This window comes from Punica granatum, chromosome 6 (genome assembly GCF_007655135.1).
Source record: "Punica granatum isolate Tunisia-2019 chromosome 6, ASM765513v2, whole genome shotgun sequence".
In the NCBI taxonomy this organism is placed as follows: Eukaryota; Viridiplantae; Streptophyta; class Magnoliopsida; order Myrtales; family Lythraceae; genus Punica; species Punica granatum.
The window spans coordinates 4,847,135-4,870,305 of NC_045132.1; the positions used below are offsets into that span (position 1 = coordinate 4,847,135).

Here is a 23,171-nt window from a genome sequence, read left to right on the forward strand (position 1 = left end):
TAAATTACACTTTTTTGAATGTACAATATTAATTCCACGTGTGCTTACACATGTCAAAAAAACATTATCATTGCAGAATAGTCAAAGTTACGCGTTGCTGGAAAAGAAATACAATGAATGTTACGCGTCCAACCAAGAAGACAAAAAGAAAAAGAATGTTACGTACGCGTTTCTCAAAAAAAAAAAAAAAAAAAAAAAAGATACATGTAACTTGGAATTCCGCAAATTTCGCCTTCATTTGGGAGAGAGTTTGTCTTAAATTCCGCAAGGCCCCGTGCTATGCACAGGCTAAATTTGATAAATATCCTAATAAAGCAGATGTGACCACTATTGAATCGGTCGTATAAGTAACATAAGATTCTGATTGTGGCTAAAATTTATCCACAAGGATTAGTTTAAATTTTTCACATTTGCAACCATATATTTGATTAAATTTTATTTCATATCAATCTTATTTTGTTCAAGTTTGTTATTTTTCTCATGACTACAAAAGAAAAGTGAGTTTCGCGTGATTCATGGGGTATGCCTTTTTTTTTTCATTCTAAAAGCATATAATACCACAACAACCGGTAAATTTCTTTTTTTTAACAATTATATATGACTTTTATAACCGAAAAAACCTTTGAAGTTCAAAGTAATTTTACCAAATAATAGCACTCCACTTGTCTGTCATGATTAATGGAAACTCTAAAAATCATTTAATCTCGGGTCACCTATATTCTATTTGGCATCATTCGATGAATTGATTCGGCTTTTATGATTGTATATAGATGGTTAAAGGTCCGTAGTTTGTGTAGGTGAACATGCAATGAAATTTACATATAAAAAAATTATTCAATTTATGGAGAAAGCTATCTTTCTAGTTCAAGGAAAAAGAAGAAGCTGTTTTTCTAGGAAAATAAGATCTATTCATGAATCGAGATAAAAATCGAGATATTTTTTTTATGAATAATATTATGTTTATCTGGAATACTTTTATAATAATTAGATGTATGGCTCACATGTTAAGTAGTTGCATATATATCATTTAATTTATCCAGAAAATCTTATTTTCTAAGAAAATATTTATTATTTATTGGTGAATTGATTAATTTTCTTTTTATTTTTAATAATTTTTTAAATATTTACCCTCGATTTTTAATGATGAATTAATATCTCCGACCAATCAAAAGAACATGTAACAATGAGCTAAAGGTTTCAGAGTGATCGGACAAGGCCCATTTTTATATAGTGCCTTAGCTTTTATATATAATAATCGATGATTGACTCTTTCTATGGTTTGCATGTGTGTGTATATTATATATATATATATATATATATGTTCATAGTCTCTCGACATCAGTCCGCCTCTCTCATCTTCCTCCTCAGTGCTCTTTGTTTCTCTCTTGCCAACGACTTAATCAGTTTTTCCAGGTAAGAGAGAGACACATTCTCTCCTCCTTCTCCGACTGGCTTTTCTCTAACCTGTAATAGATTTTGCTGAGAAATTCTTTTACCTCTTTTAACAAATACTTGACTCGGTGATTTTGGAGGACAGAAGTAGAAAATCAATCTTCTTGAAACGGCAAAGGTTTGGCCGGAAGTGATTTGGTGAACAGTTTAAGTACATTTTCCATTTCTTTGTGGGATTGCATAGATACATTATTTGTTACCGAGTATTGCTCGCGCTTGTTAGACCAGATGATCGTGCATGAATTTCTCCGGTTATTTCCTTGCAAGATTGATGCTGATGTGAATTTTCGGCTCACACAAATTCTTGTCCGATGTGGTCGGGGTCCTACAAGGTAGTTATGCTGTAGCAAGTAACTCGTTAAGTTTGTTTCCTTGTCACTTGATCAACTATGCAGTGACTAGATAGATCTTTTCAAGAATTGAATCCTTTCGAACATCTAATATCGTGATTGTCATACATTGAGGGACTCATATTTTGAGCAGTTAATGGTCCTGTAACCAGTTTATCTTTAGCAGTAAAGTAATGCAAGGATTCCATCTTCTCATTTAGCTTATCCATACAATTCCTTGGTTTAGGGTGCACGAGACTTCATGCCTAGGAAGGAAGACATTTTTTGGAAACATGCAGAGCGTTTGAATGGGAGATTTAAGTGCAAATACTGCGGAAAAGATTTTGCTGGGGGTGTCCCTAGAGTTAAGTCCCATTTATCAGGAATTAAAGGACGTGACATAAATACATGCCCCAATGTCCCAAAAGAAGTCCAAGCAGCTGCTGCTGAAGCAATTAAAGTTGGTATAAATAAGAGACCAAAACGCGAAAACTTTTCGAGTAGTTCTGATGGAATTTCTTCAGAAGTAGTATCTGAGAATAATGATAGCTGTGAGCTGGATAATTTGCTCGCGAAGTTCTTTCTGTCGAATAACATTGATTGCAGTGCTGTTCAGTCATCTTCATTCATCGACTTCATGAATGCTGTGGTTGCATTTGGTGCTCCTTACAAGTTGCCGAGTTATTCGACACTCAAGTCTCGGCTGATTCCCGACTTGCTTGGCAAAATCGAAGCAGATGTGAGAAAAGTGAAGGAATCATGGAAGGAAACTGGTTGTACCATCATCTCTGATGTTTGGTGCAACGAGAAAGAGAATCAGTCCTTCGTTAACATCATGGCCAGCTCGAGGAAAGGAGTAGTGCTACTGAATTCGTTCAAAGTCCCAAGGAACGAGTTAGATGGTGTTTTCTTAAAGGAAATCATATGCTTCTGTATCCAAACTGTAGGGCCAAACCATGTAGTGCAATACGTTAATAGCGCTTTAAGTCTAGGACCAACCAAGGATCTGCTCGCTAATGACTTTCCTCAAATATGCATCACTCGCTGCGTTGCTGTTGAGATCCAGTCAAGTTTTGAGGAAGTTTACATGGAAATAGAGTGGGTTAAGTTGGCATTTGATAAAGCTAGATGTCTCGTAACTCATATCTATGGGAATAGCGATCTTTTGTCACTGATGAGGAAGTACACCAACAACAGGGAGTTAATACAGCCTCAAGCATTAGATTTTTCCTCAAACTACAGTATGCTACTGTCGATCATTGTTGTCAAAGATCAGTTATTTCAACTTGTGCAGTCTTTTTGCTGTAGTATGTCAGACCTGGGAAAAGAAGTGGCTGACATAATTAGTAGCCTAGAATTTTGGAATCAAGTGGAAGAGATAGTACAGGCTCTAGAGTCATTATTCCTAGTTCTCTATCTAGTTGATAGATATGGTTCATCTTCCGGGTACTTGTATGTGGCAATGGAAATGGCAACTAAAGGAATGGGAAAAATTTACAGTGGTAATCCAGATAAATACCAGAGACTATGGCAGATTTTCAACTCGTGGAAGGAAAAGATTGTCCATCCAATACATGTTGCTGCAGCTTTTCTAAACCCAGCATATATGTGCAGTGGGTTGTTTAAGGATAAGGCCAGAATAATGGGAGTCATGGAATTTGTAGTGAGCCACTTGGCAGCTAGCGAAGATAAAGATGCTTTCTTAGAAGAAATCATTGAGTATCACGAGAGAAGCAGAGAACCAGATATGTTCTCAGATGCCGCGAACAGAATGCGGAAAGTATGTCACCCGGGTAATTATCTTGCTTTCTTTTATTTATTGCTGGCAGCAACCATCTGTTATGCTTCTTTTAACTCATATCTTCTTGTAGGCGATTGGTGGGCTTATGGCTTTGGGCGTGAGTTCCCAATGCTACAGAAGTATGCCATCAGAATATTGAGTCAGCCCTGCAGTGGTTCAGCTTATAAACAGAGTTCGAGTGCATTTGAGACTGCTCATATGAAGAAGCTGAGCGGATTTACATTTAAAGCATCAACCCATTACTTTTGGATGAATATGATCTTGACCACTGGATTTAGGGCAATGAATGCATCTGATAAGCCAAAGGATCTTACAGAGCTCAGCGAGTTGAAGTGGAGATTTCCTACTGATTTCTTAAACGAGATAGAGGTTTCCCATTTAGATCCACAACAAACTCACAGGTATGAGCATCTACTTGTTTGCTTTCAAATGTTAGCGCCTAAAAGATTATGTTACAAGTGCATCTAGCCAGTTGAAAAGGGGCTAACATCTTGCTTGATGGTTATAGATATTTTCTCCTAAAGTATATGCTTGATAGTTCTTTATTATAAAAAAGAATCCTCACAAAATATAATAATAAGCTTCAACATAATTTTAATTTAGTATCTTGATTTTGTTTTTCCGGAAAATAGTACCTTGATTTATCTACCTTCATTGCCTATTTTTCTGACTGTTTCTGAGTATTTAGAAGACAAATTAAAAGCAATTCCTTCTGTTTTACTTTTTCCTCAGAAACTTCTTTAATCTAACTAGGAAACTCCTATGTCAAGCTTTGTTTGGTACAGTTCTCTAAGAGCTGGTATCCATCTCCCAAGCCAGAGATGTTTGCAGCTGCAGTTTGTAACTAGGATTCCATCTCTCCTAGTTACTGGTCAAGAGGTCAAAAGTGAACAAGGATCTCCTGTCCATGTGTTCTTGGTAGATCGAATCTCCGGTAATGTGGTGCAAGACAGTGCATTATCGACGTTAAATTTGACAGTTTCAGCACTTGAAGGAGACTTCGATGAAGAAAGTGGAAATACTTGGCAAAGGGAGGATTTTGAAAGAAATGAAATAACGGATGTCCCACTCATGACCGGTACTCTGCAAGTGACCCTAAAGGATGGGATGGGAACACTTGGAGATTTATGTTTTAATTACAGCTCTGAAATTGCAAAAAGTGGGAAGTTCAAGCTTGGAGTGAAAACTCTTACAGATGAATGTGGAGGGATTTGTATTTGCGAGGGCATATCCAATGCATTCGTCGTGAGGGACGGTAATGGTAAGTTGCTTGGTACTTACCGCTTTCCTAATTTTTGTCATGGTAGAACTTCTCAAATTTTTCATGCAAGCAAGAGTTTGGTAAATATAATAACATTACGTGTAGGTTTACGATTCACTGCTTTGTGATATGGTCATGGAATTTTAGTTAAGCAGTAATCTTTGGTAACTACGAAACGCTTGCTTGAGATCTTTATCTGGGCGATGACAGACACGAGAGCGCCCGATGCTACTGCCAGCCAGATGCACCTGCCAGAAGATTCGCAACTAAAGAGTATTATGGATGAACTGACACAACCAAAACCTTGTTCAACAGACACGAATGCTAATAGCGAGATGGATCTCGGTAGATGGTTTGAATTTGGACCCCTTTGGAGTCCACTTGGTTGCAAGCATAAGCAGAAGCACAATGTCAAATCAGGGCAGGCAGCAATGGGATGGCCTAGCATTAGAAGCTTCAGAAGAGCTGTCTCGGAGAAGAGAGATCAGAAAATGCTTAGTAGGACCCAAGTGCAGAAGCAATTGGAAGAATGCATTGAAGGTATATTCATCATTCGGTGATACAAATGGTCTTTGGTATCCAATTCAATATTTCATGTCATTGCATGCCCATCTCAACTTACATACATGCTGCGGTTGACTGAGTAGGTGCATATTATGTTGCCACTTGACTTTACAGAAACTTAGATAGAAGATTAAAACTTTTCCAAGGTTGACGCTGTGATTTCGTCATTCAGCTGCAAGTAGGAAATCGACACAGCCTTCTGCAATTTAAACCAACTGCCTAACCTCTTAGAAAGTTCCTGTAGACAGCAGCTACTAAGATTTGTTGCCTTCACTTATCCACTAAAAAAAAGGTTCGGTGCCTTCACCGATCACGGCCTTTCATCTAGTGACTCTAGTACCATGTTCTCCAGACTTTGGTAGAACAAGCAGAGCTTTCAGAGGGCAGTGAATGCTGGGTTAGCTTTTTCTATGAGGGTGATAGATCTGGTCAGTAAAAAAAAGATGTGTGTCTGGTCTGGTGGATCGAAGTAACATTTCTGATCTATAGTTCCCCTTCATGCTCTGGTTCAAAAGAGACATTTTGAACAGAAAAAGAGTACCCCTTCTCCGTAAAAGCTATCTTGTATATTTTCTTTTCACTGCCTGGTGTGCCCGGTACTTAGAAGGCCTGCACACCCCCAAACCCCCCCCCCCCCCCCCCCCCCCCCCCCCCCTTCTCTTTTTGTTAGGGAGTTCTTTTTTAATAGTTTCAGTACCCGCCAGATTATTAACAGTACCTTTTCTGGAAACAAAATATATGTAATGCAGGTCAAGATTGTAGTCAGGAAGAATACAAACTGTTACTACTAGGTAAGGAAAAGCAGGGCAAAGATAACTGGAAGGGAATCGCCGAGAAATATGTGATGTCGAAGGTGCCGAGTCAAGTGGCAAGTCATCCTGAGGAGTATTCCAAGGGCAAATCTGGATCTGGGTTGGACGAGGTAAGTACCAGTTATATAGCGTGCACAGCTGGATGCAATATACATATGTCTAAGGCAACTGCACATTCAAACCATAATTCATACATTGCACAATTTCCACATTAATTCGATGTTTTTGTGTTTTACCCTTTCGTTGTCACAAATTAATTTGTATAAATTATGCCACATCTTGCAATATATGTATGTACGTACATGTATGTATCCCAGAAGGACAAGGAGCCGATGTTGGTGGAGCCTGCTTCAGAAGAACAACTCGACTTAGCAAATTGTGACAATTCAACTTTGGAAGGCACCGCAGCATTTCCAAATCCAAATACCTCAGAATTAAGTCAACCTCTAACTCTCTTCCCGTCGCTATTGGCCTGCAAAGACATGAAGTTTCTCGTAGATGAGGTACTCGAGGTTCTTAACCCTATAATATTAACAGATTTTTCAGTCGCTTCAAATGTTAATGGAGACAATTGGATGTTTCTATATACTCCAGGAGGCTGTCGAGCCATGGGGATTGGAAGAACGTCCGTCAACAGTAGCAAGCTTCACATGTGCTGGAGACTCTATTCCTCCAAAACAGGATAGCTCTCGTCTGAGTCAGTCATTGACGCTCTTTCCCTCGTTACTGATCGGAGACGACAAAGAGGTCAGTGAGGATAAGTCACCAGATCTTCTCGAGAATACAGCAAGACAATCAACAAGAAGTCCAACCAAAGCTAATGAACGAGTTGGCATGTCTAAGCTCAACATAGGTAAGTCTACATGCATGAAATCTTATTCCGCCCTCTCTTCAATTCAAACTTCCATATGGTCCTTCCTTGCGAATATATTCTAAGATCTCAACGCATTAGTATATATCTATGCTGACATATAAAGTAAGAACTTCTCCCATCCGTCTCACTTTCACTTTCCAAATATGCCCCTCCAATTCTTTTATTGAAAAAAAAAAAACAATTTGTCCAATGAGTTTTCTTCTGTAAATTAAACCAACCACCTCGAGTGAGCAAATATTACGTGAGTATTACTTATTTACTTGAATGCGTAACACCCACCCAATAAAAATATTTAAAAGTGAGAAACTGATCTCACAATAAACTTACGAATTTTAACTTATAAATATTTTAATTGATTGTTGCTTATTCCATCGAATATTTTCTTTCTCGAGCGGTTTTTCGTCGAGCACTTACTCCAAAAGCTGCACTTTTCATCAAGTCGTCATCTCTGCAGCTACTTTCTGTCTTCTTCCATTCGTCCCTACCTTTCGGCTTTCCCTTCTCTTGACAAACACAAGTTAGGTACGCTGATGATGCAGTTATTTTTTTGGAATAATAGCGTCATATAACATAACGTTTGAAAGAATTCTTAATTTTAATCCAAACTTGATTTTTTACCTGAGATATCCCAACGTTGACGTGTCGATTTCAAATCTATCCCGACGTTAACATTTCGTCCAAAATTGACGGAATTGCACACGTGACACGTTAATTTTGTAACAAGTATCGGGATAGATGTGAAATTAACGTGTCACGTGTGCAATTCCGTCAATTTTGGATGGAAAGTTAGCGTTGGAATAGATTTGAAACCAACACGTCAACGTTAAAATATCTCAGATAAAAAATTAAATTTAGACTAGAACTAATAATTCATTTAAACGTTAGGCTATATGACGCTATTAATCCCTTTTTTTTTATGTTTCTTCCCCTGCAATTATTGCTTCTCCATGATGTCAAATGCTCTCTCTTTCGAGTGAGCTTCATCCATCTTTATAGCTACATTTATCGTCGTTTGCTTTCCCGTCCCTTTGATCGGTGTGCCGTTTCTCCGGAAGTTTACTACATCATATTATTCAATGCTTCACCGTTAATTTCTTCAAACACCAAAAGTTTACTGCATCATCAATACTTCACCGTTAATGCCAAAAGTTCTCTCTGCAGGAGAAGAGGATGAGGAAGAAGAAGAGGGACAGTCCAGGCTGGGACAGGACAGGGAGCTGGCTTACGCGGCCAAGGGGAGGAAGAGGTGGAGCCGCGCCATTCTCAAGGACCGGATCAAGCTCAGCAGGTTCAGGAAGCAGAGGAGGAAGAGATCCGCCTCGGCGATGGCGGCGCTCATCCAGAGCAGCCAGTCGAAGAAGCCGAGGGTCGGCGTCCACAGACTAAAAGGGAAAAGCCTGCCGGCCGTCCAGAAGAAGGTCAAGGTTCTCGGCCGGCTGGTCCCCGGCTACCGGAAGGAGCCGCTGCCGGTGATACTCGAGGAGGCGACTGATTACATACGGGCACTTGAGATGCAAGTCAAAGCCATGAACGCACTCACTCGGCTGCTTTCCGGCGACGGCTCGAGCTCTAGTCCGACTCCGAGCTTCCGCCCAGTGGATAATGACGATGGCGATCCCTAGAGAGAGAAATAGAGAGAGAGATGTTTTCTTGCAGAGTAAGAGAGAGAGAGAGAGAGAGAGGGAGAGAGACTGTCCAGTCAACTCTAGAGAGGGCAGGGCATTGAGCAGCGAGGAGAATCGGGGGGGATGGGGCTGAATGGGTGAGACTATGGGTGGGCACGACTACTTAATATACTCGAAACTGGTTGAAATTTATTAATTAGGATAGGGTATTGATAACTCCAATTGAAAATGATGGAAGATTCGGATAATAATTTAAAGAATCGGTGAAAATAGGTTTCGGTTTCAACATACATGATAGCCACGAAATCGATACCTGGAGTTATATTTTTTCTGAAAAAAAATTATTTTATATTTACATAATCCTCTATGTGCGATATAGCAATTACAGAATCCTAAAATGAGATTATTTGCTTTGTCTATTAAGAAAAGCTACTTTATTCTTTTTTGCTAAATAGCCACATAATCTTTTAATTGTGTATTTGCTTTGTCTATCATATATAAGGAGAGGTACATAATCATTTAGTTCTGTGGATGGATGTGATCTAATTAATCTATGTCGACATTTATTTATTTTGCGTAATTGTGAATGAGATCTTTTCAATTTTAGTTATTTATTTAATTTATTGTGCTTGAAAAAGAAAAAAAAAGTTACAGCTTTCAACAGGTTATCGGAATCTGTAGTATAATTCAGATTTCAGGATAAATTCTGGTTCCAGGTTCTAGGTTTCAAAATGTTAGAGTCCAGTTTTAAAATCTTAGAATCTATCCTCCACATGATATAGTCCGGATATCCTGAAAGAAACATAATATCCAGACCTGCAAACCCCTAGGTGAGAGTGAAAGAGGTAAAGAAACCCTAATTTTTTGATAAATTCTATAATGAAACGTCAAATTATTAGTGGAACGCTAATTTTTTCTTGTCTTTTAATATTAAAGATAATGTTTTGATCCAAAGATTTTTTAATGGCATCACAAATTCATTGGATCACATGTAAGGTACAATAAAATGTCTGGTCTTGTGAATGATCGGATTGGGCCTCATTGGACCTCGCTGGATGTGAGACTTGACATTTTTTTTATTTCAAATAGTATATATATGTATGTACATGTTTATATATATATATATATATATATATACGTACATATTGCTAGAGCATCAGGGAAAAAAAAACAAACAAAAAAGAAAAAAAAAAGAAAGGGGTGGAAGGGCCCACGTGGCCTCATTTCCCCCCTGCAATTGCATTTCCACCGCCATATATATTTCTTCCTTTTTCTTTTGTTCCTTTCCTTCCCTGTTTGCTCTGTTTTTCGGGCTGGGAAAAAAATTGAAGAAAGAACAGAGGACAACAGAGGGAGAGAGAGAGCATACGAGAGCGAGCTAGAGGAAGATGGGTTCAGAGGGGGCCTCTAGGGGGAAGAAACGAGCATAGAGCTCGTAATAGAGTGGAGCCTAGGAGGAGGAAGGAATAATCGAGTGGATAATTGGGATATGGCAGCAGATTGAGAGTTGAGCGAGTAGGGGGAAATGGGGGAGCACTAGAGAGGAAGAGTTTAAGCTTATAATTGGGTAAGTTAACAGATATGTTTGAGTATGTGAGATTGATTGTATTATTTATGTTGTTTAACCCTTGCTTTGCTTATATGTATCTCTTGTGATAAATTGAGGTCTCTCAGGGATATTTTTATTTTGGTCCAGCTTTGTTCGGAATTAAATTGCCTAGGTATATCATATTTTACATGAGTTTGTGAATTTACTTGAATGTTATTTTTATAAGTTCTTTGTATAATTCATGAGGGTTTTATTTTCAAGTTGAATTTAGTTCTAATAATGGATTAGAGTATAATACAGTATGAAGAGTGACAATGGGAGAAAAGATTGAAAAGAGAATCGAGGGAGGGGTGATGTGCAGATATTGAAGCAAAAGATGGAGGTAGTTGCTTGGTAGTAGGGTAGAGTTCGAATGGATCATGTGAGTTGTGGTGAACGGTGGTTCTTCCTTTCATGTGATTGAGTTTTCTTTGAGTATTGGTTTTATGTGAGTTTAAATCACAAGTTATTATTGTTACGTTTTGCAAAAATTATTTACTAGCTAAATCTACAAGAAGAAACATATTTTCTTTTAACGTGAAAAGTGTACATTTCTTTTTCTTTTATGGCTAGTAGGGATTTAGGATGGTCTTACCTTACTAATTTTAGTGAATTAGGATTTTGCTTAATTGTGACGGGATAAATATGCCAAGTTGGATATTGAGGAATGTGTCAAGTTTAAAAGGATTTATTTGTTTGATTACTTGAGTAATCTGTGAGTTTAAAGCTTATTAAAGGATGGAATCGAGGTAGAACGATTGGAAGTGATTGTAATAAGTTCCTAAACTTAAGACTTCTATTTTAACTTGTGTGAGTTTATATGATTTCAGTTTGTTAAATTATAAGGATTGGGTTGTTAAGTTTATCAAGAAGAATTTGCCGCTTTAATTTACCTTTTGATTGGTTGACCTTTTATTGATTATATGATCGACCATTATAGATGTATGAGTGCTTAGAATTTAAGAGCAAATGGGTTTGAATCTCTCCTCTCTTGAGAATTTCAAATGGTTAGGCATTCGATATATATATATATATATATATGTGGATGGAATTATATGAGATATGATATGTTTTCCTGTTATGCTTGCAATTGATAGGGGCTGAGGACAGCAATATTATGCATCCTGAAAGTCAAGTTTGATGAATCATTTTGGGTGTTCGGTGAGTACTTTATTCCATTGTGAAATAATATATATATATATATATATGTATGTTATGTGAATATTCTAGTCTTTTGTGAAATGATGTGTTCTAAATATATAAATTGTTACGAAGAATATTGTGATAGTTAGAGATTAACAAATCGGTCTTACTATATTGTATGAATTGATTAGAGAGATATTGCCCTTTTATGTTTATTTTGATTTGAGATATGCAGCGTGATTGTATATGTTGATTGTGTATGAGATATGTGATGATAATGTGATACCATTGTAATGTGATTGAGATTGTGCTTGTGTATGATGATATATGAGGTGCGATGGCATGGTTACAACTGATCATGATTTTGATTGTGGTTTGACTATAGCCATGGGACCGCTGGACCCGGCGGATTACAAAATGGGCCAAATCGACCGCTGGACCCAGCGGAATACAAATAGGGCCAGATCGGCCGCTAGACTCGGCGGAATATAAAGAGGGGCCTGATCGGCCGCTGGACCCGGCGGAATATAAACAGGGGCCTGATCGGCCGCTGGACTCGGCGGAATAGAAAAAGGGACTTGATCGGCCGCTAAGACCCGGCGGAATACAAATTGAGGTCAACTCTTACCGCCAGAGGTTAATAGGCGGCCCCCGCTTATGAGATATGGATATTGGGAGTTGAGAATGATATGTGCGAGAAGTGCGGGGTCACGGTACCGTTGCAACTCTGTTGCGAGGAAATGCAATCCTATGGCTATATTGATTTGGTTGTGTTGTATATTGTTTGTTTGGTTGGATTGCTGTAAATGTGATGATTAATATGATTGTCTGAATTATTGTATGGAAGCCGTGTTGTTTGCTAATTTGATTTAGTTAGGTTATGAGTGCAAAATGATGTTGGTTAATGGTAAATTCTAATAATAGTTTATATGGTTATAAGGGCAATTGATTGTTGATGAATGAACTTAGTAATCATTTGTATGTATTGTCTAATATGTCGTGTGGGTGAATATTTGCTTATGCTACTACTGTCTATATGAATATTTGATTGTCTAAAATATATTTATCACTTAATATTATTCATTTTGCTTTGGAATTTAGTGCTCACTGAGATGCAGCTCACACCCTGCATACATTTTTCCAGATAAGCTTCCGATTGCACGGAAGAACCACTTTTTGATATCGGGGATCAGCTTGGAGGACTATGTAGAAGTCTTAGTTATTTGATAAGTATTCTCCTTGTACAGAATGTATTTGAACATGTTACAACCTGAAATTTTTGTTTAGTTGGTTAGTGATGTGGTTAAGAAAAGTTACTCCCTTTTGAGATATATATATGTGTGTGTATATATTAGATATTGCTGGATTGGTTATATATTTTTGAGAGTTATGGAAAGCAAATTTTATAGGAATAGTGATGTGGTTTTGATAAGGGCTATTGATGAAATTTAGGAAAAGTTTATCGAAATTTCGGGTCGTGACACTGGAATTGCTAGGCCTCACGGGCCATATCGGGTCGGAGCCCGAAATCTTGTCCCCAACAATACATATGCAGGCTGCTTCACTTTGATGGCTTTGACAGTCTTCTCATGGAATACAACTTATCCCAGTGTTCAACTATATGCGGTTGCTTCCTCCCAAATCTCCTACAAAACAAAGTTTATGATCAGGAAGAACATCGAGTGTCTTCTTGAGAAGAAATTAATTATAATTTAGATTCTTAGCCTACAATTTCGCACTCAATTTACTTTTGGTAAGTTGGAAAATTTGATTCATCGTTCATCCCATGTGAGCTATTTCTAAATTACACTTTTTTAAATGGACAACATTAATTCCACGTGTGCTTACACAAGTCAAAAAAACATTATCATTGCAGAATAGTAAAAAAGTTCCCCGTTGCTAGAGAAAAAAAAAGAGAATGTTACGCGTCCAGCCAAAAAGATAAAAAGAAAAAGAATGTTACGTACAAAAAAAGAAAAGATACATGTAACTAGGAATTCCGCAAATTTCGCCTTCATTTGGGAGAGAGTTTCACTTAAATCCTGTACTTTATTATTGCATAACCCTATATTTTATAATAAACTAGATGCAAGGCCCTTGATAAACATCCTAATAAATCGGACGTGACCACTATTGAATCGTTCATATAAGTAACATAAAATTCTTATTGTGGCTAAAATTTGTCCACAGGGACTAGTTTTTAATTTTTTTTCATTTGTAACCATATATTTGATTAAATTTTATCTCATATCAATCTTATTTTGTTCAAATTTATTATTTTTCTCATGAAACTAATATGTTTACAAAAGAAAAGTGGATTTCCCGTAATACATGGGGTATGCATTTTTTTAAAAAATTCTAAGGGCATATAATACCACAACAAAAGGTAAATTTTTTCTTTTTTTTAATAATTATATATGACTTTTATAACCAAAGAAATCTTTAAAATTCTGAGTGACTTTACTCAATAATATCATGTCACTTATCGTGTTATGATTAATGGAAACTCTAAAGTCATTTAATATTGGGTCACCTACATCCTATTTGGCATTATCCGATGAATTGATCCAGCTTTTATAATTATATATAGATGGTTAAAGCTCTGCAGTTTGTGCACGCGAACGTGCAATGAAATTTACATATAAAAAAGTTAATCAATTTATGGAGAAAGCTATTTTTCTAGTTCAAGGAAAAAAAAAAGAAAGCTATTTTTCTAGGAAAATTAAGATCTATTCATGAATTGAGAAATTTTTTTTATGAATAATATTATGTTTATCTGAAATAGTTTTACAATAATTAGCTGTAGGCTCACATGTTAAGTTAGTTACATATATATCGTTTAATTTATCGATAAAATCTTATTTTCTAAGAAAATATTTGGTGTGTATTCGTGAATTGATTAATTTTTTTATTTTTAATTATTTATCCTCGATTTTTAATGATGAATTAATATCTCCGACCAATCAAAAGAACATGTAACAATGAGCTAAAGGTTTCAGAGTGATCGATCAAGGCGCATTTTTATATAGTGCCTTAGCTTTTATATATAATAATCGATGATTGACTTTTTCTATGGTTTGCATGTGTATGTGTGTGTGTATATATATATATATATATATGTTCATAGTCTCTCGACGTCAGTCCGCCTCTCTCATCTTCCCCTTCAGTGCTCTTTGTTTCTCTCTTGCCAACGACATAATCAGTTTTTCCAGGTAAGAGAGAGACACATTCTCTCCTGCTTCTCCGACTGGCTTTTCTCTAACCTGTAATAGATTTTGTTGAGAAATTCTTTTTACCTCTTTTAACAAATACTTGACTCGGTGATTTTAGAGGACAGAAGTAGAAAATCAATCTTCTTGAAACAGCAAAGGTTTGGCAATTTGGTGAACAGTTGAAGTACATTTTCCAATTCCCTTTATGGGATTGCATAGATACATTATTAATTACTTCTTCGTGGGCCAGTGCTTGTTAGACCAGATGATCGTGTATTAATTTCTCCCGTTATTTCCTTGCATAATTGATGCTGATGTGAATTTTCTGCTCACAAATTCTTGTCCGATGTTCGGGGTCCTACAAGGTGTACTGTTGCAAGTAACTAGTTAAGTTTGTTTCCTTATCACTTGATCAACTATGCAGTGACTAGATAGACCTTTTCAAGAAATGAAACCTTTCGAACATCTAATGTCGTGATTGTCATACATTGAGGGACTTATATTTTGAGCAGTTAATGGTCCTGTGACCAGTTTATCTTTTGCAGTAAAATAATGCAAGGATTCCGTCTTCTCATTTAGCTTATCCATACAATTCCTTCGTTTAGGGAGCATGAGACATCATGCCTAAGAAGGAAGACACATTTTGGAAACACACAGAGCGTTTGAATGGGCGATTTAGATGCAAATACTGCGGAAAAGATTTTGCTGGGGGTGTCCCTAGAGTTAAGTCCCATTTATCAGGAATTAAAGGACGTGGCATAGATATATGCCCCAATGTCCCAAAAGAAGTCCGAGCAGCTGCTGCTGAAGTAATTAAAGTTGGTATCAATAAGAGACCAAAACCCGAAAACTTTTCGAGTAGTTCCGATGGAATTTCTTCAGAAGTAGTATGTGAGAAAAATGATAGCTGTGAGCTGGATAATTTGCTCGTGAAGTTCTTTCTGTCGAATAACATTGATTGCAGTGTTGTTCAGTCATCTTCCTTCATTGACTTCATGAATGCTGTGGTTGCATTTGGTGCTCCTTATAAGTTGCCGAGTTATTCGACACTCAAGTCTCGGCTGATTCCCGACTTGCTTGGCAAAATCGAAGCAGATGTGATAAAAGTGAAGGAATCATGGAAGGAAACTGGTTGCACCATCGTCTCTGATGTTTGGTGCAACGAGAAAGAGAATCAGTCCTTCGTTAACATCATGGCCTGCTCGAGGAAAGGAGTAGTGCTACTGAATTCGTTCAAAGTCCCAAGGAACGAGTTAGATGGTGTTTTCTTAAAGGAAATCATATGCTTTTGTATCCAAACTGTAGGGCCAAACCATGTAGTGCAATACATTAATGGCGCTCGAAGTGGAGGACCTACCGAGGATCTGCTCGCTAGCGACTTTCCTCAAATATGCATCACTCCTTGTGTTGCTGTTGAGATCCAGTCAAGTTTTGAGGAAGTTTACATGGAAATTGGGTGGGTTAAGTTGGCATTTGATAAAGCTAGATGTCTCATAACCCTTATTTATGGGAATAGCGATCTTTTGTTGCTGATGAGGAAGTACACCAACAACAGGGAGTTAATACAGCCTCAAGCAATAGATTTTTCCTCAAACTACAGTATGCTACTGTCGATCATTGTTGTCAAAGATCAGTTACTTCAACTTGTGCAGTCTTTTGGCTGTAGTATGTCAGACCTGGTAAAAGAAGTGGCTGAAATAATTAGTAGCCTAGAATTTTGGAATCAAGTGGAAGAGATAGTACAGGCTCTAGAGTCATTATTCCTAGTTCTCTATCTAGTTGATAAATATGGTTCATCTTCTGGGTACTTGTATGTGGCAATGGAAATGGCAACTGAAGGAATAGGAAGAATTTATGGTGGCAATCCAGATAAATACGAGAGACTATGGCAGATTTTCAACTCGTTGAAGGAAAAGATTGTCCATCCAATACATGCTGCTGCAGCTTTTCTAAACCCAGCATATATGTGCAGTGAGTTGTTTAAGGATAAGGCCAGAATAATGGAAGTCATGGAATTTATAGTGAGCCACTTGGTAGCTAGCGAAGATAAAGACGCTTTCTTGGAAGAAATTATTAAGTATCACGAGAGAAGCAGAGAACCAAACATATTCTCAGATACCGCGAACAGAATGCGGAAAGTATGTCACCCAGGTAATTATCTTGCTTTCTTTTATTTATTGCTAGCAGCAACAATCTGTTATGCTTCTTTTAACTCATATCTTCTTGTAGGTGATTGGTGGGCTTATTGCGTTGGGCGTGAGTTCCCAATGCTACAGAAGTACGCCATCCGAATATTAAGTCAGCCCTGCAGTGGTTCCGCTTATAAACAGAGTTTGAGTGCATTTGAGACTGCTCAAATGAAGAATCTGAGCGCATTTACATTTAAAGCATCAACCCATTTCTTTTGGATGAATATGATCTTGACCACTGGATTTAGGGCAATGAATGCATCTGATAAGCCAAAGGATCTTACAGAGCTCAGCGAGTTGAAGTGGAGATTTCCTACTGATTTCTTAAACGAGCCGGAGGTCTCCTATTTAGATCCACAACCAACTCACAGGTATGAGCATCTACTTGTTTTCTTTCGAGTGTTAGAGCCTAAAAGTTTATGTTACTAGTGCATCTAGCCAGTTGAAAAGTGGCTAACATCTTGCTTGATGATTATAGATATTTTCTCCTAAAGTATATGCTTGATAGTTCTTTATGATAAAAAAGAATCCTCACAAAATATAATAATAAGCTTCAACATAATTTTAATTTAGTATCTTGATTTTGTTTTTCCGGAAAATAGTACCTTGATTTATCTACCTTCATTGCCTATTTTTCTGACTGTTTCTGAGTATTTAGAAGACAAATTAAAAGCAATTCCTTCTGTTTTACTTTTTCCTCAGAAACTTCTTTAATCTAACTAGGAAACTCCTCTGTCAAACTTTGTTTGGTACAGTTCTCTAATAGCTGGTATCCATCTCCCAAGCCAGAGATGTTTGCAGCTGCAGTTTGTAACTAGGATTCCATCTCTCCTAGTTACTGGTCAAGAGGTCAAAAGTGAACAAGGATCTCCTGTCCATGTGTTCTTGGTAGATCGAATCTCCGGTAATGTGGTGCAAGACAGTGCATTATCGACGTTAAATTTGACAGTTTCAGCACTTGAAGGAGACTTCGATGAAGAAAGTGGAAATACTTGGCAAAGGGAGGATTTTGAAAGAAATGAAATAACGGATGTCCCACTCATGACCGGTACTCTGCAAGTGACCCTAAAGGATGGGATGGGAACACTTGGAGATTTATGTTTTAATTACAGCTCTGAAATTGCAAAAAGTGGGAAGTTCAAGCTTGGAGTGAAAACTCTTACAGATGAATGTGGAGGGATTTGTATTTGCGAGGGCATATCCAATGCATTCGTCGTGAGGGACGGTAATGGTAAGTTGCTTGGTACTTACCGCTTTCCTAATTTTTGTCATGGTAGAACTTCTCAAATTTTTCATGCAAGCAAGAGTTTGGTAAATATAATAACATTACGTGTAGGTTTACGATTCACTGCTTTGTGATATGGTCATGGAATTTTAGTTAAGCAGTAATCTTTGGTAACTACGAAATGCTTGCTTGAGATCTTTATCTGGGCGATGACAGACACGAGAGCGCCCGATGCTACTGCCAGCCAGATGCACCTGCCAGAAGATTCGCAACTAAAGAGTATTATGGATGAACTGACACAACCAAAACCTTGTTCAACAGACACGAATGCTAATAGCGAGATGGATCTCGGTAGATGGTTTGAATTTGGACCCCTTTGGAGTCCACTTGGTTGCAAGCATAAGCAGAACCACAACGTCAAATCAGGGCAGGGAGCAATGAGATGGCCTAAGCTTAAAGCCGTGAAAGTTTCACCATGGGCGACTCTGAGGAGAGCTGTCATGGAGATGAGAGCTCAGAAAATGCTTAGTAGGACCCAAGTGCAGAAGCAATTGGAAGAATGTATAGAAGGTATATTCATCATTCGGTGATACAAATGGCCTTTGGTATCCAATTCAATATTTCATGTCATTGCATGCCCATCTCAACTTACATACATGCTGCGGTTGACTGAGTAGGTGCATATTATGTTGCCACATGACTTTACAGAAACTTAGAAGATTAAAGCTTTTCCAAGGTGACTCTGTGATTTCGTCATTCAGCTGCAAGTAGGAAATCGACACAGCCTTCTGCAATTTAAACCAACTGCCTAACCTCTTAGAAAGTTCCTGTAGACAGCAGCAACTAAGAGTTGATGCCTTCACTTATCCAAAAAAAAAAAAAAGGTTTGGTGCCTTCACCAATCACGGCCTTTCGTCTAGTGACTCTAGTACCATGTTCTCCAGACTTTGGTAGAACAAGCAGTGCTTTCAGAGAGCAGTGAATGCTGGGTTAGCTCTTTCTATGAGGGTGACAGATCTGGTCAGTAACAAAAAGATGTGTGTCTGGTCTGGTGTATCAAAGTAACATTTCTGATCTATAGTTCCCCTTCATGCTCTGGTTCAAAAGAGATGTTTCGAACAGAAAAAGAGTGCCTCTTCTCCGAAAAAGTTATCTTGTATATTTTCTTTTCACTGCCTGGTGTGCCCGGTACTTAGAAGGGCCCCTTTTTTTTTGTTCTCTTTTTGTCCCACTAAGTTGAAGGGAGTTCTTTTGTAATAGTTTAGGTACCCGCCAGATTATTAACCCTTTTCTGGAACAAATATATGTAATGCAGGTCAAGATTGGGTTCAGGAAGAATTCAGACGGTTACCACTAGCTAAGGAAAAGCAGGGCAAAGATAAACGGAAGGAAATCTCCGAGAAGTATGTGATATCGAAGGCGCCGACTCAAGTGGCAAGTCATCCTGAGGAGTATTCCAAGGGCAAATCTGGATCTGGGTTGGATGAGGTAAGTACCAGTTATATAGCGTTCTCAGCTGGATGCAATATACATATGTCTTAAGGCAACTGCACATTCAAACCATAATTCATACATTGCACAATTTCCACAATAATTCAATGTGTTTGTGTTTTATCTTTTCGTTTTTTCACAAAGTAATTTGTATAAATTCTGCCACATCTTGCAATATATGTATATACGTACATGTATGTATCCCAGAAGGACAAGAAGCCGATGTTGGTGGAGCCTGCTTCAGAAGAACTCGAATTAGCAAATTGTGATGATTCAACTTTGGAAGGCACCGCAGCATTTCCAAATCCGAATACCTCAGAATTAAGTCAACCTTTGACTCTCTTCCCGTCGCTATTGGCTTGCAAAGATAAGAAGTTTCTTGAAGATGAGGTACTCGAGGTTCTTAACCCTATAATATTAACAGATTTTTCCATCGCTTCAAATGTTAATGGAGACAATTGGATGTTTCTATATCCTCCAGGAGGCTGTCGAGCCATTGGGATTGGAAGAACGTCCGTCAACAGTAGCAAGCTTCTCATGTGCTGGAGGCTCTATTCCTCCAAAACAGGATAGCTCATGTCTGAGTCAATCATTGATGCTCTTTCCCTCGTTACTGATCGGAGACGACACAGAGGTCGGTGAGGATAAGTCACCAGATCTTCTTGAGCATTCTGCAAGACAATCAACAAGTCCAACCAAAGCTAATGAACGAGTTGGCATGTCTAAGCTCAACATAGGCAAGTCTACATGCATGTAATCTTATTCCGCCCTCTCTTCAATTTAATCTTCCATATGCTGATACATAAAGTTAGAGCTTTGCCCATCCGTCTCACTTTCATTTTCCAAATATGCCCCTCCTACAATTCTTTTATTGAAAAAAAAAAAGGTTTGTCCAATGAGGTTTCTTCTGTAAATTAAACCAACCGCCTCTCGAGTAAATATTGAGTGAGTATTACTCATTCATTTGGATGCGTAACACCCACCTAATGGAAAGTAAGAAATTGACCTTACAACAGGCTCAAATTTTCACTGACAAGTATTTTGATTAGTTATTCCTCATTCCCATTGAATATTTTCTTTCTCGCCTCGAGCGGTTTTCCTTTGTGCACTTCCTCCAAAAGCTGCACTTCTCATCAAGTCGTCATCCCTACAGTTACTTTCTGTCTTCTTCTATTCGTCCCTACCCTTCGGCTTTCCCTTCTCTTGAAGAACACAGGTTAGGTACGATGATGAGGCAGTCATTTTTTTTTGTAATCTTTCTTCTCCCTGCATTTATGGCTTCTCCATGAGTTTAAGGGGAAATGGCCTGAAAATATTTATGGCTCGCTCAAGCTTCTATGACTAGTATCGTGTCCTTGGCTAATGCTCAATCTGGACAATCGGAATATGTTCCTTCACGCCCTCAACAGTTACTTCCTGCTCCAATTCCAGTTAGAGGTGTGAGGTTCGAAAATTTAAGCACTGAATACAGTTCCATGTATCCTCAAGCTTATTGTGCACAATCTTTTCCATCACCAGTGGCAAGTCCAAGTACGGGTGCCCAACGAGAACCCTTCTTGCGGGTCGATTCCTTTCAACAGTCCACCTGTGAAAACAACTCTCTCGAATGCGTGAGAGACACACCTGACCCGAATGTCTGCAATTCCTCCAACCAAAGCAGGCAGAATCAAAACCACGACTTTAAGTTTGACTCTGTGGAGGACCGAGGGCACATTTCACCTGCCACTGATAGGAGTGCCAGCAGTAGCCTCTGCAATGGTGGCGCTTTGACTCATCGCCATGGTATGGATTGTGGAAGCATCTGTGGAAGTAATGGAAATGTCAATCAGGTTCCAGTTACCAGACATGCTGGGGAAAGCAGGCCTGTGGAAGAGAGTTCTCAAGGATCGGTAAGGAAAGCGGCTCTTGCCAAGTTCCTATTGAAGCGCAAAGATCGGTGCTACGAGAAGAAGGTAATATCTTCGTACTTTTATTATGTGAAACAGCTTTCCTACTCGGTAGGTTACACCAGCAAAAGTGACTCAAAACCGCCAACAGATATTCTGTTGCCCGTGACGTGTGACTGACCAAGTTAATTTCTTCTCCCTAGGTTCGGTATGTGAGCAGGAAAAAGCTTGCAGAGCAGCATCCTCATGTGAAGGGACAATTTGTTCGACAAGCGCAGAGTGATCCTGCAACTGAAGAAACTAATCCTTGAGAGTGGTTCTTAGCGTATATTTAGGGCTTAAGCTGCCACAAAGCAACGGGATAGTCTTCCATCTGATAATCCGGTCTAGTATGGTGCCGTTCTCCCTCCTCTTCTTGGGGGAGGCAGAGCAATTGGGTGGACAATAAGTACTTCGGAATATGCTTCTAACTATGCAAAGATCGCTCGCAATGCACGTGCCTTCTCACTAGTAGGAAAAAAAAAAAAACGAATTGTAGGCAAGCGAGCAGTTTGTGCTGTATAGTTAGTAATTGCTAAAATGAGGAAGAATGCGATCTTGAGTCAAGTCAAGAAGGTTAATATTTCAAGTTTTATTTCTCACGTGACAACGTAATAATATACATCTAGGGCAAAGCCCGCGCGTTGCTACGAGGCGCAAAAAAGCAGAATCAAAGCAATTAAATCTTCAAATATAAGAAGAATAGATCTCAAGCTGTGGTTGATGAAGAAACCTTGTCTTCCAAATTAGAATTTTAGGTATTAGTGTCTGATTTCCAACCTCAATGAATAGTAAATTCATTTTAAGTGAGTAATTGAAATAGCTTTTGTCACATGATAGGTAAAGAAGGAAATGATTCGAGTCAGCTTTTCAATCCCAGAGAACTCGCATTAATAGAAATGCCCTGCTCCATATAATCTCCCTTCTTATGAGGCTATCCCAAGGTAGTGAAGAAGAGTACATATACCATTCTTGCTATTCTTTCCCAGAATCCTACAATATGGCTGCAGGTTTAGCTACAAAATTATATCTGTGCTTGAGCAGCTTGTGTGTCTGAGTTTCATGACAATTTCACTGGCTATCTCTCAAAATAGAGAAACAAAGAAAATATATTTTCCATCATACCAAGTAGATTTCATATATTTACAGTATGTCTACATAGAATATCTACATTATATACAAAAAGATGTATCAAAAGTGTTACTCCATTCAACCATATTAAAAAATTATCTACTCCATACTCCATTCAGCTACATCCAAAAGTATTTACTCCCACCATTGTCCATTCATTTCATAGTCCGTTCAACTTAAAAGGCAAGTGAATCCAAAAACCATAAGGGTCAACTCTATACCTCATGCTCCTTTGATACCAAAAAGAACTTGTCAATACTCCATGCAGCCGCGAATCAAGTGAATCCAAAAGGCATAAGTGCTTACTCCATACTCCATTATTCCAAAATTATTCAACCATACTCCATTCAGCTAGAAGAGAATTTTTAGTTTCAACTTCTATATCTCGAAGCAAATTTTGACTATTACTTCATTTGTTTAGCTTCCTGCCATGCCTTCTAAGGCCCTCAGGTCTCGTTATTGAACTTCTATATCATGGAACAAAATTTTCTATTGCTTCATTTGCTTAGCTTTCTGCCATGCCTTCTAAGGCTCTTAGGTCTCGTTTGT

The 23,171-nt window shown here is 38.2% G+C and overlaps 2 protein-coding genes and 1 long non-coding RNA gene across 9 annotated transcripts; all 3 read left to right on the top strand.

The window, feature by feature from the left end:
- Positions 1 to 1,285: 1,285 nt before the first annotated feature.
- Positions 1,286 to 22,056, top strand: LOC116211180. 5 transcript variants are annotated; one of them, XM_031545429.1, is made up of 11 exons: positions 1,286 to 1,413; positions 1,720 to 1,784; positions 2,029 to 3,574; positions 3,653 to 3,983; positions 4,353 to 4,843; positions 5,054 to 5,383; positions 6,157 to 6,329; positions 6,540 to 6,722; positions 6,814 to 7,072; positions 21,085 to 21,518; positions 21,656 to 22,054. In XM_031545429.1, the coding sequence occupies exons 2-11, from the start codon at positions 1,764 to 1,766 to the stop codon at positions 21,761 to 21,763; spliced, it is 3,876 nt and encodes a 1,291-aa protein (XP_031401289.1). In that variant the 5' UTR covers positions 1,286 to 1,413; positions 1,720 to 1,763; the 3' UTR covers positions 21,764 to 22,054. The 5 variants fall into 5 exon arrangements, with proteins under 5 accessions (XP_031401289.1, XP_031401292.1, XP_031401288.1 ...); XM_031545432.1 differs by having other exon boundaries at positions 1,288 to 1,413; positions 5,159 to 5,383; positions 6,537 to 6,722; positions 21,656 to 22,056; XM_031545428.1 differs by having other exon boundaries at positions 1,293 to 1,413; positions 6,537 to 6,722; positions 21,656 to 22,053.
- Positions 9,994 to 12,861, top strand: LOC116211183. Its single transcript, XR_004157625.1, has 3 exons — positions 9,994 to 10,285; positions 11,404 to 11,467; positions 12,594 to 12,861. It is a non-coding gene; the product is annotated as an uncharacterized LOC116211183 (long non-coding RNA).
- Positions 14,593 to 21,071, top strand: LOC116211182. Of its 3 annotated transcripts, XM_031545434.1 has the most exons (8): positions 14,593 to 14,661; positions 15,267 to 16,812; positions 16,891 to 17,221; positions 17,606 to 18,081; positions 18,292 to 18,645; positions 19,391 to 19,563; positions 19,774 to 19,956; positions 20,048 to 21,071. In XM_031545434.1, exons 2-8 carry the CDS (start codon positions 15,282 to 15,284, stop codon positions 20,321 to 20,323), a joined length of 3,324 nt encoding a protein of 1,107 aa, XP_031401294.1. In that variant the 5' UTR covers positions 14,593 to 14,661; positions 15,267 to 15,281; the 3' UTR covers positions 20,324 to 21,071. The 3 variants fall into 3 exon arrangements, with proteins under 3 accessions (XP_031401294.1, XP_031401295.1, XP_031401293.1); XM_031545435.1 differs by having other exon boundaries at positions 14,615 to 16,812; positions 18,397 to 18,645; XM_031545433.1 differs by having other exon boundaries at positions 14,629 to 16,812.
- Positions 22,057 to 23,171: the final 1,115 nt, after the last annotated feature.

Coding starts and splice junctions, on each gene's coding strand:
- LOC116211182 (XM_031545434.1), top strand. CDS start 15,282: ATGCCTAAGAAGGAAGACACATTTTGGAAACACACAGAGCGTTTGAAT. Junction 19,564..19,773: donor CTGGATCTGGGTTGGATGAG/GTAAGTACCAGT, acceptor TATGTATCCCAG/AAGGACAAGAAGCCGATGTT. Junction 19,957..20,047: donor AGAAGTTTCTTGAAGATGAG/GTACTCGAGGTT, acceptor TATATCCTCCAG/GAGGCTGTCGAGCCATTGGG.
- LOC116211180 (XM_031545428.1), top strand. CDS start 1,764: ATGTGGTCGGGGTCCTACAAG. Junction 3,575..3,652: donor GCGGAAAGTATGTCACCCGG/GTAATTATCTTG, acceptor ATCTTCTTGTAG/GCGATTGGTGGGCTTATGGC. Junction 6,723..6,813: donor TGAAGTTTCTCGTAGATGAG/GTACTCGAGGTT, acceptor TATATACTCCAG/GAGGCTGTCGAGCCATGGGG.